The 13807-nt window shown below is 34.9% G+C and overlaps 1 protein-coding gene across 1 annotated transcript in view; it reads left to right on the top strand.

Moving 5' to 3' along the window:
* The window catches only part of LOC145678365 (unconventional myosin-Ie-like), a 327951-nt gene that overhangs the window by 36749 nt on the left and 277395 nt on the right, over positions 1 to 13807 (top strand). Inside the window, exons 7-8 of the mRNA XM_081748425.1 lie at positions 236 to 343; positions 3973 to 4101. Coding sequence (XP_081604551.1) covers positions 236 to 343; positions 3973 to 4101 — 237 coding nt within the window. The remainder of the gene's footprint in view (positions 1 to 235; positions 344 to 3972; positions 4102 to 13807) is intronic.

Here is a 13807-nt window from a genome sequence, read left to right on the forward strand (position 1 = left end):
GCAATTTTTCAAACTTCTCAAGGGATAATTGAAACTATTAGAACTATTATTGATTGATGATAGATCAAATATACTTGTAATAATTGTTAATGAATATTCATTTTTTACTGTATTATTTAGTGACAGGTAAATATTTACATACTTTATATAATTAATCGAAATTGTATAAAATGTGACAAACATAAGAAAGAGCACTAAATTAATACTGATATTTTGTGTTAATTTTTATTTTCAGACGATTTGGGGCTAACAAATTTGGACTATTATGTTTATCTTAGTCAAGGTGGAAGTCATAAAGTTGAAGGGACAAATGATGCTCATGACTTTCAAGAAACGTTAAAGGGTAATTATTTTGAAATTAGTAATTATTTTGAAATTATGAAAACGATCATTAAATGGTAAAGTCACATCTGTGACCTGTAAATAATATTTTTCGGTATTGGATAAATTCGGTCCATTGTAGAACCTCCTGCACTATTCCTCTGTGTTGCACTAGTTTCTTTATACAGTTTTATTCGAGAATTGTCCCCTACAAAATTTAAGGGAAACAGGATCATCTTAAAGACAAATGAGTTGATTATCAGTTGGTACTTTTCGCACTTATCCGCTTAAGGAATTTTGTTCAGATGGTGTAAATTAATTTACCAATGTTGAATGGAAAATACATAGTTGTGTACATTCATAACGTTTTGCTCAGTGAATCTTGAGTTATTCTAGAGGTTTTCTAATCTAGGGATGGTACCTTCAAAAGAAGTGCTTTTACGTATTTCAAACAAGTTAATGGGGAATGGTTAAAGAAATTTCCCTTCCGGTGAGTAAAATTCACAGAAAGTCGTTAAAAGTGACGGCTACATCTTCACCAGTATATAGGAGTACTTTCAAAATAAAATTATATATATATAAAATTACCTTTGAATACGATTTGTTTAATTTTGTTTAATTCTTTCGTAGAAAAGCACGTTTATTTTAAAATATTTTATTATTTTACTAATTTTTCAAATGTGTTATGAAAGATCGTAAAAATCTTAAATTTTGTTCGAACTTCTGAATGTTAACCCCTGAATACTAGATAATTCCACTTTACTCAAGAGTAAACCGTATTGCATACGAGAAAGTTTGGGTCTATCTTTAAAGTGAAAGAAGAGATGTAACTTAAAAATATATACATGTATAAAAGAAATAATGAAATATTGTATTATCACTTGACTTCTGTCGCTGCGTAAAATTTCATTATTGTAAGAAGTCGGGAAATTAATTAAATTAAAGTTAGAATATTTGAGGACACCGTTAAACCGTCACGGCATGAAAAAAACTCCTTAAATGGATAAGTGTGGAAGTAACAAGTGATAATCAACTCATTTGTTTTGGGAACGATCCTGTTACCTTTAAATTGTCCAGGAAAACAATTTTTGAAGAGGATTATATGAAGAAGTTAGTGCTACAAAGAGGTATGATGCAGAAGAAGGTTCCAGAGGAAGGTTCTAGTAAATATTATTCACTAGAGATGACTTTACGATTTATTTACATAGTATGTGACCTATAACGTCCATTAGTAAATATTGTGAAAATGATGTTGAACCATTAACAAAGCAATTCATTTTATCTCCGGTTACACAAAAACTACGAAGTTAAATACTACATTCATTGAAACAAGTACAGTCATTACACTATTAACGTAGTAATTTACCTTAATGTTTTATTACTTTTGTTATATTTATCATTTAATTGTTGTTCCATCCTTTACGTTCTATTGTATATAATTTTGGCAGCAACATTTTCATATTAAAACCTTCATTTTGTAAGATAGAACACACACACACACTCGAAATGATTTTAGTGTGTTCTATGCAAACTTTGTCTTCTGTTGGTGCCTAGTTACGAATACGTTGAACTGTATATTTCTCTCTTGTAGTCTAATTGTTGTTAATGTGTTTTTTAAAATATAATGTTTAATTAATTATTATTATTTTATAATTTATTAATTTTTATTTAAAGATTATTTAGTCACAGAAAAATGTGATTGCTGGGCAGTTGGAGATTCAAATTTGATCTCCAGCGTGTCAGGAGGATCTTTTTTAAGTGTTCTTCACTAATTGTTCCATGTGTACTGGTATTAAATGCAAATAAAATAAAATATTGTCGTTTATACTGACAAGGAATCTTCAGTCTGGATAGTAGCCATAGTAGATTGTTTCCAGAAATGATTGGGATCAGATAACTGGTTGACTGGGACTTCGAGGAATAATCGTTTAGAACGTATATTTTTTAGATAAAATTTTAGTTTTTGAATAAAATACCATCTAAATGTTATGATTCATTCGTACCTTTCTTTATCATAGAATACTACCTCTTACATTTATGAGCAACGCATGGATCTTCAGTGACAGAACGATGCTTATTCGTCAGTTTAGTGACTTCGAGTGTAGGTAGCTGCACAATGTAGCTGCGAGAAGCCAGGTGGTCTTCCGTAGAAGTGCCACTCGCGTGGGTCGTAATGTTCAGTAGTTTATCAATAGTGTATACGATGGGAGGCACAGTATTCGAAGAGCAGACATGCTCCCCTATTGCCTTCGCAACTCACCCAGGAGCACTTGAACAAATAATAGATCGGGGCCGTCCTAACTGATAGGACTTCGACTATCAATGTGTTCAGAGTTCTCGTTGCACCCTTTGTGAGCGTACGAAAACTAAACAATCAATTATTGAAGACAGGTTACATTCCCTCCACACCAGTTCATTGAATTTTTTTCGGTAGTGTTGGTAGAGACTGCAATGGCGAGATGAATGGATTACGGTGGTGTCTAGCGTTGAGACTGTGTTAAACACAATGAGGGCATGTGTATGTTTAGTCGAACTTGCCATACAGAACCCTATCCGACATTCTGGTATGGGAAACAATGCTACATATCCCGCTATAGCCTCTGGTTCTCATTATATGGAGAATGCCTGGTGTGTCACATGTTTGTGACATCATCAATCCCATCCTGCGACGTTACTTGGAGATGAGCGAGACGTCATCTTTCAACAGGATTACACTCGTCTTCTTATCGCTAGGACAATCCGGCGTGCGTTTCTCGGTATTTTCCTTCTACTCTCACTTCTTCGGTGTCCGGACATAAGCCCTTTCGAGTACTTGTAGGACATGATGGAAGGGCGCCCGACTGCGATCAAGGATCCAGCAGTGGTAATCATCCAGCAACACCAAGATCTAGCTTACGTGAGATACCATATTCCAGACAGACATTCAACATCTATATGACCGCACGTCTACCAGGACAATTGCTTGTGTGGCTGGTCGAGATGGTTTATACTTGCTTTGTAACGTGTGTAGGGCGCTTCAGAGTGCCATATTAGGATCGCTACACCTACCATCATCTTCGTCTTGTGTACAAACTTTGGACTATATGCATGAGTTCCTGCTGGGTATTCTTATATTCATTCCAACCCTTGCTCCAGTTGCTTTTTATGCACTAAAATCCTTTTATAAAGTACATTTTGTTTGTATAAATGTCTGGATGTCCGGACCTTTTGTCCTTTAGAAGCAAAATCTACATTAAAACAAGTAGTTACTGTGATGTTTAGGTTTCATAGAAGAAAAAATAATTTTAATTGACTTCTAAAATTACTCATCATCATTTTCGGCTCTTGACTTTCGGGGAATCCATCATACTAGGGCAAAAGTGTGAAAAGTCAAAAAGTATTTATTTATTTTTTTTTTTCTCCTAAGCAGTTATAGAATAATTTTATTTACACTTAAAATTGCACTCCAATGCAAACATGATATATCATTGCAAGCTGGTTTGTCACGTATCTCATGTTTACCAGTTTTTGGACTTATTTGATTGCTTTAGCGAAATAGAATTCATAAATAACTCGAAGTATTCAATTAATAGGAGTGACTATTCCAGTATTTAAAACGAATGTTTGTGTTATTTGATAACTGCAACTAAATTATGCTTTCTTTGTTTACAGCTATGAGCGTAATGGGAATGACGGAACAGGAACAGAGTAATGTTCTACGTGTGGTGGCTGGAGTCTTACATTTAGGCAATGTATTGTTTAGAGAGCAAGGGAACTATTCAGAAGTGCAAGATGAAAACAGTAAGTACTGAAATTCAATAATGTGTTATGTAAAATAAACGCTGTGTTGTGTACTTGACGAATTGTTCGTATGCTTATATATACATGTAACAACAGATTATATGTTATTGAATTCTAAATCCATTTATTATTATTTCAAAAGCGATGAGTCCTTCTGAAAGAAGAAAAAAAATCCTTTAAAGGTTTTAAATAAACAAGAATTATGCACGTTTATTTTGTGTTCCTTTGTAAATATGTGAGAACCTAGAATTTCAGTTCAATTAATAATAGTATTTCCAGTTTTCGCTCCTATTTAGATGACTGTTACGTGTTTCAAAAACTTAAATGTTTTTTTGTTTTTTCTTTCCTTGGATATTTGAAATTGCGTACTTCTCATGCCTAATTTCAAAACACACAAGTACAAGAATGGCTTCAACATGGAAATTTAGGCACGTTTGTATCTATTTTTTTGAAATGTTTTTTCTTTTTAAAAAATCTCTCAATTTGGTGCAGATGTTATAACATTAACAAGTTTTTTTTCTTTCTTTTTTTCTTTTTTTTTTTTTTTTTTTTTTGTACTAAGTGTCACTAAAAATTCGTCAAGCTTATTTAGTGAACTGAGCTTGTAGGTTCATAAGTATTTAGAAAGCAACACAGAAAACAAACGTGCATAATTCCAGTTTATTAGAAGACTTTGTGAGAAGATCTTTCGTCACGTTTTTCTTTCTTTCCTCTTTCTTTTTTCTTTCTTCCTTTCCTTTTTTCTTACTTTCTGTTCTTAGATTAGACTACAATAGTTTTGGTAAAGTATTTTAACATAAAGTGATACATGGAAAGACAAGAAATTAAAAATGCTAAAAGAGAAAGGGGCTTTGTAGCAACTCACAATCAGGGCCGACCTTAGGTGGTGCGGGGCCCGATTGATAACATTTTGCGGTACGCCAGATTTACAACTTAATTTGCACCACGGTCTGTATAACCAATATATATCTATATTATAAAATTGAAAGTGACTATGTTTGTGACTCTTAATCTCTTGAACCGCCCGACTGATCTCGATCAAAGTTTTCACGCAGATGCGATTCTGATCTGGGAGTGTTTTTAGTTTTCTCTTTGACGGTAGAACTTAGGGGTAGGGTCAGGAGGGGGAATAAAAAAAAACTAATAAAACTTAATAACTCTTGAACCTAACGACCGATCTCGATGAAACTTTCAACATAGATCAGGTTCGGGGCTGGGAGGTTTTTTATCATTTTATTTTGACTGAGCAACGTAAGGGAGGGGAAGGGGGAGATTTACTAAAATCAATATATATAAAAATAAAAGTGACTATGTTCGTGAGGGAGATGTAAAAATAAGTAAAAAATTAATAACTCGAACCTCCGGACCGATCTCGATCAAATTAGATGAAGTTTAAACCTGATGTGGTTTTTGTCATATCACTTTGACTGTGCAACTGAAAGTTGGGGGAGGGGGAAAACATTTAAAAGTGATCGAAAATGACCGATATTAGTATCGAATTCATAGTTTTAGGGATCGCTGAGATGAACAATGACAATTCCGATGCCGTGCCCTGCAACATGGGGAGGGGAGGGGGATGTATAAAAATAATTAAAAATAGCCGATATCAAAGAGCACTTTAGTAATAGTAAAAACTGACCGACTAATGGAACATCTTACTATTCTTTCTTAATCTAACCCATCGAAGCGCATAGTTGATGCTAATACGTTGAAAAGGGGAATGCTTATAACCACTAAGCCAGCAGAAAGAGCGCAATATATATATATATATATATATATATATATATATATATATATAGTGGCTATAACCATTCCCCTTTATAACGTTTTTCCATCTGCAAAATGTCCTGATGAAAACACTCACCCTGTTCATTGCTTATAGCAGCTAATTTTTCAGGGAAATAACTCAAATGGAAATGCAGACAGTAAATGAATTTTAAAATACATATTTCACCCTTGTGCCTCTCAATTTTTCAAGAAGGTTCTGTACCACTATTTCATGTTTTCTTCTCGTACAAGTAAACCTATCGATTTGAAATTTAGTTTCTTGATCAAACTTGGTAGAGAAGTGTGGAATATCAAGAAACGAGCATAAGCAAAATTTAATGTGCTTCTGTCCATAAAGACGGCCGCAGTAACCAAAAATTAATCAGAATAAGCTATAACAATGTGTTTCAAGTTTAAAAATTTCATTTTATTTGTAAAACGGGTAAAAGGATGAAAAACGAAAACACATTAACCGACACCAGGAGGAAGTAGACATCTATTTGGGGGTATGCTTATCATGGCCACCATCTTGAAGTCGGCCATCTTGTATCTCCCTCGAGTTTTTTTTTAAATAGGAAGGGGTCATGTAGTATATCAAATTGGGCTAGAATTTTACGAGAAATACAATGGTGAAGTCTGTTTCCATAAGTTTATATATGTAAGACATAATGAAATGCAAATTGATATGAATTCGTTGGTTCAAAGATTTCTTAACAATTGTATCTTTGTGAAAAGAATTCAAGTAGGAAAATCTAATGTACACAAGTGAGAACATCATAGATTAGCTACTTATGAAAGATATAATCAGCTTAAAATCGTTATCGACTGCAGACAAAATGAAATGGTGATGAGACGATCACAAACCTTAAGGAACTGACGGAAGATGGATGACATATTTTCCATTGGATTATTTGAGTTAGAAGACAAACCTATTCAGTACGCATTAGTATACCTTCGGTTTTCTTGACTTGATTAATATATATATATATATATATATATATTAACTGTACCGATATGTTAACCTTTTCGCTACTACGCTTTCTGAATAGCCATGCATTCTATCAGTCTTGGAAGTCTGTGCTAGAGGTGTTCCGTAAAGTAGGCATTTAGTTGCCTAAGTACAACAGGACTTGTATAGTCTATGTGTTCGGAGTGGCTGAACACAGACTTCAAGAGTGATAGAATGGGTGACTATTCAGGGAGTAGTTTGGGTAGTGTAGTCTTAACGCATGCGCGATAGGTCGGAGCCCAATTCAATCGTGCATTTTTTCACTCTGTGTGCATCAGGTTGTGACATGTTTGTCCAACATTATTAGTAACGCCGCCAATATCGTATAATGTAACTCCCTGCGAATACAAACATGTTTTTTGTGTTAATTTTGAAGATATGTAAGACATGTTCAATTCTCAAGAGCCATTGCTTCCCGTTGGAAAGCTTTAAAACAGCTGAAATCGTTCAACAATTACAAGGAGTGGTTCGCGAATCTGCAGAATCTAAAAGTACGTTTGTTTCGTTGTTTGATCTACCTAAAGTTGGCAGAACGCTTTTGAAAGGCAATCCTCGTAATGGAGCCCAAACACAGTTCTAAAAGACGTGAAGGTTCTACTATGGAGAGCTTCTTGCAGGGAGACGAATAACTATTTGCGAGGTTAATACCAGTCTTGGGAAGTAACGTAACGCAAGTAACGCGTTACTTGTAACGCGTTACTTTTTAAGTAACGTTTCCTAGTAACACGTTACATTTTCTTCAAAGTAACTATAACGGTAACGCGTTACAAATTTTTAAGTAACGTACCTAGTTTTCGTTACTTTTTTCGCGTTACATTTCGGATGAGTAACTATAATATATGTATATTTTTTTTCGGAAACAAATGTTTCTTTCCTGTAAGTGAATTTCTAAGAATGAAACAATCGAGCATGAACTACGTATGTTAGTGACCGACAGTCACCGACACACAGAGAAACAGATAAGTTCGTAGAGTCACTTGCTGTTTTTGGAAGATGAGGACAGCCTTAGGCACAGATTTATCAACAAGTAGAGTGCCATAATTAACGATATATAGTAAGGGGTTAATATGAAAAAACTGTGTTCTGATGAGCAGGCCTACTTTATTACTAGAAAATAGTTTGCTGATGGTATGTAATATTGGAGTTCTTTCAGATCAGTTTGCTTATCCTAGAGTCCCGTTGATTATAGAGTTTGAAACTACCTTTAAAAAGCTTGTATCGATTTTAAGACTCACTGGCAAGTTTTGATTCACCTCCAGTTCACGTGTTCTCATTTTATTAGTTGTAGTGTAATGTTTCTCTATATTCTGTATTTTTAATTTTACATAACAACATTGTTATTATTATATAATTAGTTTAGCAGAATAATAATAAGCAACCATGTTTTCTAACGCATAGGGATGAGCAAGCTAAAACTCGGCTCGACTCGAATTCAAGTCGAGTTTCGAGTCAAGTCAAAGGTAATATTCTCGAGTCGAGTTCCGAGTTGATTCAGATTTTCGCGTCGAGTTTCGAGTCCAGTCGAGTTTGATAAATGGCTCGTTCGTTTTAACTCGTCCTGAAATTATGGCCTGATTACACTGAAAAGCGAAAGCCATGAGAAATGTAAGCTAAACAGTAATATGGAATACTTTTAGTGTTGCTCACGAGAGGGGACACTGCTCGCATCTCGTCTCGATAGCGAGACCACAAGAGATTTTTTATAACAAGCTCAGTTGGGCTCGGCTCAACTGAGAAGATAGTTCGAGCCGGTTCGCTTGGGGTGAACCATCGGCTCGGGCTGGCTTGGTAGGTATGAGCGATCTGCTCGGTTCGGCTCAACTGAGCCGAAGGCTTTAGCCGAGTCGGTTGCGTGAGCTGCTGGCTCGACTCACTTCTCGGTTCGGGTCGATAGTGAATGAGCTGTGAGCCGAGCTGCTCGAGTCGTTGACAATTCTAAACCTGGGCCGAGCAGTTTTGAAGATATTTGGCCAGTGCCCTATAACTTTTAACAGTGTTTGGCTCGAGCCTGAATGCTCAACCTAGACCCTCAACCTAAATTCAGAAGCTCGTAAACAATGTCCTTGATTCCTAGACTTCACGACTACCGAGGTTGGCAATGAACTAGTTTTTTAGTATTCAAATACAAACCGTCTATCTTTCATGTTTATATATAGTGTTCTTATAATTAATAATAATAATAATAATAATAATAATATAAGTAGTATTAATAGTAGTGTATATAGTCTATATAATATACTTGAAGAATGTGCTCGAAACTACACACCGGATTTGGCTAGACTTGACTCGAAACTCGACCCCAATTCGAGTCGAGTTGGAGGAAATTTTTCGAAACGAGTTCTAATAGTATAATAATAATAATAATAATAATAATAATAATAATAATAATAATAATAATAATAATAATAATAATAATAATAATAATAATAATGATAGTAGTAGTAGTAATAGTAGTACGGAAAATTGAAGTAATATTTTTTTCACACATTTAAAGCTTCGGGCCTAAAAGTAACGCGTTACTTTCGAAGTAAAGTAACAGTCACTTTTTTGGATCAAGTAACGCGTTACTAACGCGTTACATTTTAAGAGAAAGTAAAGTAGCTTGTAACGCGTTACATTTTTACAAGTAACTTACCCAACACTTGTTAATACGAGTATAGGCATTGGTATATGGCAGGTTTAATTAGATTTTGTTCGATTATTTGGAACTCGGGAAGTTTTCAGCTTGCTATTCACCCCGTCTATTGGGACCGCTTAGCATCAGTTTCGAGAGCGCGTACGTATTCTGGTAATAAATAGTGACGAAACATTGGTCCTATACCTTAATTCTGAAATCAAAAACAGTCGAAAGAGTGGCGCAGACCAGAGAAAGGATATCCATTTAAAGTTTAATTCTACTGTTCCTCTTGTTGGTAAGGTATTTCGGGATTGTGATAGGATTATCCTAATGAATTACCTATCAAAGGGAACCCAGCGAACTCAGAATATTATTTTACCCTTGCTACTTGCACAGAAACGTTGAAATAAGTCTTCTCTGATAAGTCTTTATTTAACTTAGTGCATCATGACGGATCCATAGAAATCATGCAGAACAGAAAGTTTTAGCTTAGAAAGTTTTACCGGATTTATTCTCTGCTTATTTGTACTGGAATTGGGACCCTGATGATAGAATGAGATGATTTCACGATTGCAAGTGAAGCCAAGCCAATATGGAGGTCATATTACATGTTGGCCGTGATACGTACGCCTTGCTGATAATTTTTCGCTTGCAAAGTTCTACCGGAGCTATTCTCTGCTTATTTGTACTGGGATTGGACAGCTGATGAGGGAATGAGACTAAGAGCTTACACGAAACATTGATAATAGACGTGCTTCCTCTAACTACTTCATGTCCATATCAAATCAACCAATGATGATTGCCGACAAAATTTTATTATTAAAAAAATACTATATTTACTATATTTTTATACTATATTTGCAAAGTTGTACTATATTTAGAGAGGAGAAAACAAACATTAATTCATTCTTCTGGTATTCATTTTTTCAGCCATTTTGTATAGGCGCGTAAGCGTATTTTGCACTTCACAAAGGTTTGTTGTAAAGGTATTTTTGAAGATACTGATTTAAAAAAAAAGGAGAATTAAATATACAATTTATGTCCGTTGCACATTTGAGTTTACTACAGTACAAATACCTCCAAAAATTGTTGAGAATTAGTTTAAAAGACAAATAAAAAATTTCAAGGAAAAAATAAGACTCATCATAATAGGCTTCGTAATATACTACTCTCTAAACGATTTTGATACCTAAGACTGTAATCTATTATTATTATTATTATTATTATTATTATTATTATTATTATTATTATTATTATTATTATTATTATTATTATTATTATATTATTGTTGTTGTTGTTCTTCTTCTTCTTCTTCTTCTTCTTCAAACATTGTAGTTTCTTAAAAATCTGCTGTGTTCAACATGAAATATCTCAAAAAAGACACACTTGAAAAACTTCAAATTTTCACAAAGTTATCGTTATTTGTGTAGTAAATTATTAGAAAGGCATTCGCATGGTGGGCATTTCATAATATTGCCACCATCTTGGTTTTGCGCCACTTACAAACATGGAATCATCTCATTTCATCTTCAGTGCAGCTGACTTAATACAAATCAGTAGAAAACAGCTGATGTAATATCTCAAGCGAAATGTGAAGCAACTCCCTGTCTAAGGCTCTGAGGTGCAGTTACCTTCACGTCATACTGGTGTGTTGACAGATTTGTATCTCGTCATCGGTAGAACTCGATTAGCATATAGTCGGTTCTTTACCATTCTAATGCCTTGAGTAAGTGGTGTCCATGATAATTCTTTTACTAGTGCTGCACTCTTTCTTTCTTCATCACACAAGGGGCTGCGGTGCTCAGTGGTAGAGCGTTCACCTCTGATGCAAGGGGTCCTGGATTCGATTCCAGCTCGCGCCAAGTGAACTTTGTGGTGGACAAACACCGTGTGCGTGGATTTCTCGGGGTTCTCCCGTTGCCTCCCACTTTCTTCATGCCACCGTTTCATTCATTTCTCATCATCATGGTCTCCTTTAACCTAACCAGCATAACCGTGGGACGTAAAACTTAAAAGATTTCATTTCATTTTTTCATCACACAAGACACAACCCCATTTCGGAAGCTGCGAACATTTCTTCGAGGCTTGTCGACTTAACAAAATCCGTCGCTTTGTTTTATTATACTACCTAACAAATAAAAACTTTTTTTTATACCTCCGCGATTCTTAAGGATGATTCTTAAGGAAAAAGTCACGCTGATTTCGAAAATCACCGTAAGAATGCCGTATCATGTCAGGTTCAAAAGATATGAACATACTTATTAGTTGAATTATATACAGTACAACCACGATTATCCGACACAGTTTTCGGGGTGTTTCTCAGCCTCTATTTAACCGATTCACAGAAAATGTTAAGGGTAATCTTATAGGGCTATCTAGTTATTTCTCCCAAAATTTGAAATAGATCGGTTGAATCGAGTCTGAAAAATAGCCCGGAAACTTTGTCCGATAATCTAGGTCCACTGTATTATACGTACCTTAAAACGTTTCGATACAGATTGTTACACAGTCACGCCTATTTTGTTCATCAAACCAGTAACGTCTGTACAGAAACACACATTCTCCTCCATAGCAAAATAATGCGCAAGGAATTGACGTCTGTGTTGAAACTCAGAAAGTTTTGTACCAGGAGCAAGTAATTTCCATTGTTGTAGTCTAAAACCTAGAAGTTCGAATGCTTCTTCCGACAAATTTAAGTCACGTGTTAAAAATCACTTGAATCTTCCTGCTCTATTAAATGTATATCACTGTCAACATGTACTGGTATATAGTCTGTATTTTTTGACGTAGAAGCCATTGGCTCCGGTGAAACATCTGGTTCATTCCAGTCATCTTCTTCCATTGTCCATGTGTCGGGGGGTACAGGCATTGGTAAATCGTCACTGGGAGGCATAGGCTGTATGGCCGAAGGAATATCAGGATACTGGATGACGTGTTTACTTTTTCTAGATATGCCGGAGATCTTAGTTATGCAGAAGCAATAGTCAGTTAGGTGGTTTGTTGGTATTCTTCACATCATCGATACAGCAAACGGCAAGGTCTTCAGTTTCCCATGTAACCACAAACTAAGGCTTGTTGTACAAATTATACAGCACTGATGAGGAGCCCATGGCTTGTCCTTGTCACCAATCGACAACCGACGTACAAAGAATAAGCAAGTTTTGTAATATTATATATTTTCTTCTCATGTGGTCAGGGTGTAAATCTAGCACACATAGAACAAAAATTATCCGGATTAATAGTGCACGTTCGGGGTGAACAACTCGTTTCATTTTGAACCAACTCACTTGATACACTACACAACACTCGATTTCTAAAACAATATGCTTCAAACATACTTAAACTAAACAGGAGCGAAGAGATCTTGCCAACAAAACACTGCCACGCGCTAGAGAGATCTTGTCAACAACTCAATTCTGACACCTCACACAGGGATCTATTTTCCTTTTCAAGGGAAGGAGAACATGATAAGACGATGGGGCATAGGTTCTCTCACTTTGAATTATCGATGGACTATAGGAACGAAAATACATAGTGATATGCGGCGCGAGTGACGAAATAAATGACATTTTTGTAACCTAAGGACTTACAATTAGTATTGCCAATTTATGGATTTTGTCGCTAAGTCTAGCAGTTTGAAATATATTTTAGACAAGATTTGTTCGATTACCATTGTTAAACTAGGGATTTAGCGACTTTCGAAATGTCGTACAGCGAATAAACTAGCATTATTTCCATTACAATTAAGCTTTCTGGCGACTTTTCGCAGTACGTTTAGTGACATTATTGTTAACGTAGTGGGCAACACTGCATTATTGTAATCTATTTGAAAAAAGAGATAAGAGGGCTTTGTAAGGCTTAATGTCTTTATAGTAAAGTATTTTAAGTTCCACTCTTCGATTTTTGACGGTTAAATCGGTTTACTTTACGTTCTTCATTTCAATAAATTACATGTATGAGCACAATATATTTCATGCAATATCTTAGAACTGTGTCGAGATGTGCAAAAATTATCATTTTCGTTTTTTGCGCACCAAAATCATCCAGAATCACCTATTATTTTCACGGAGGTAAAAATCTGTTGGGCAGTGTTATTATTATTATTATTATTATTATTATTATTATTATTATTATTATTATTATTATTATTATTATTATTATTATTATTATTATTATTATTATTATAAGTAATTATTAATTAATCAATTAATGTGACATTTTCGTATCTGATTAATATCTTCGTTGGTCTATATCGTATAGAATATGGCTGATCTACAATGCGCACTATGTACAGATACCACAAATCACATAGC

This window comes from Thermobia domestica, chromosome 2 (genome assembly GCF_964235325.1).
Source record: "Thermobia domestica chromosome 2, izTheDome1.hap1.1, whole genome shotgun sequence".
Taxonomy (NCBI): Eukaryota; Metazoa; Arthropoda; class Insecta; order Zygentoma; family Lepismatidae; genus Thermobia; species Thermobia domestica.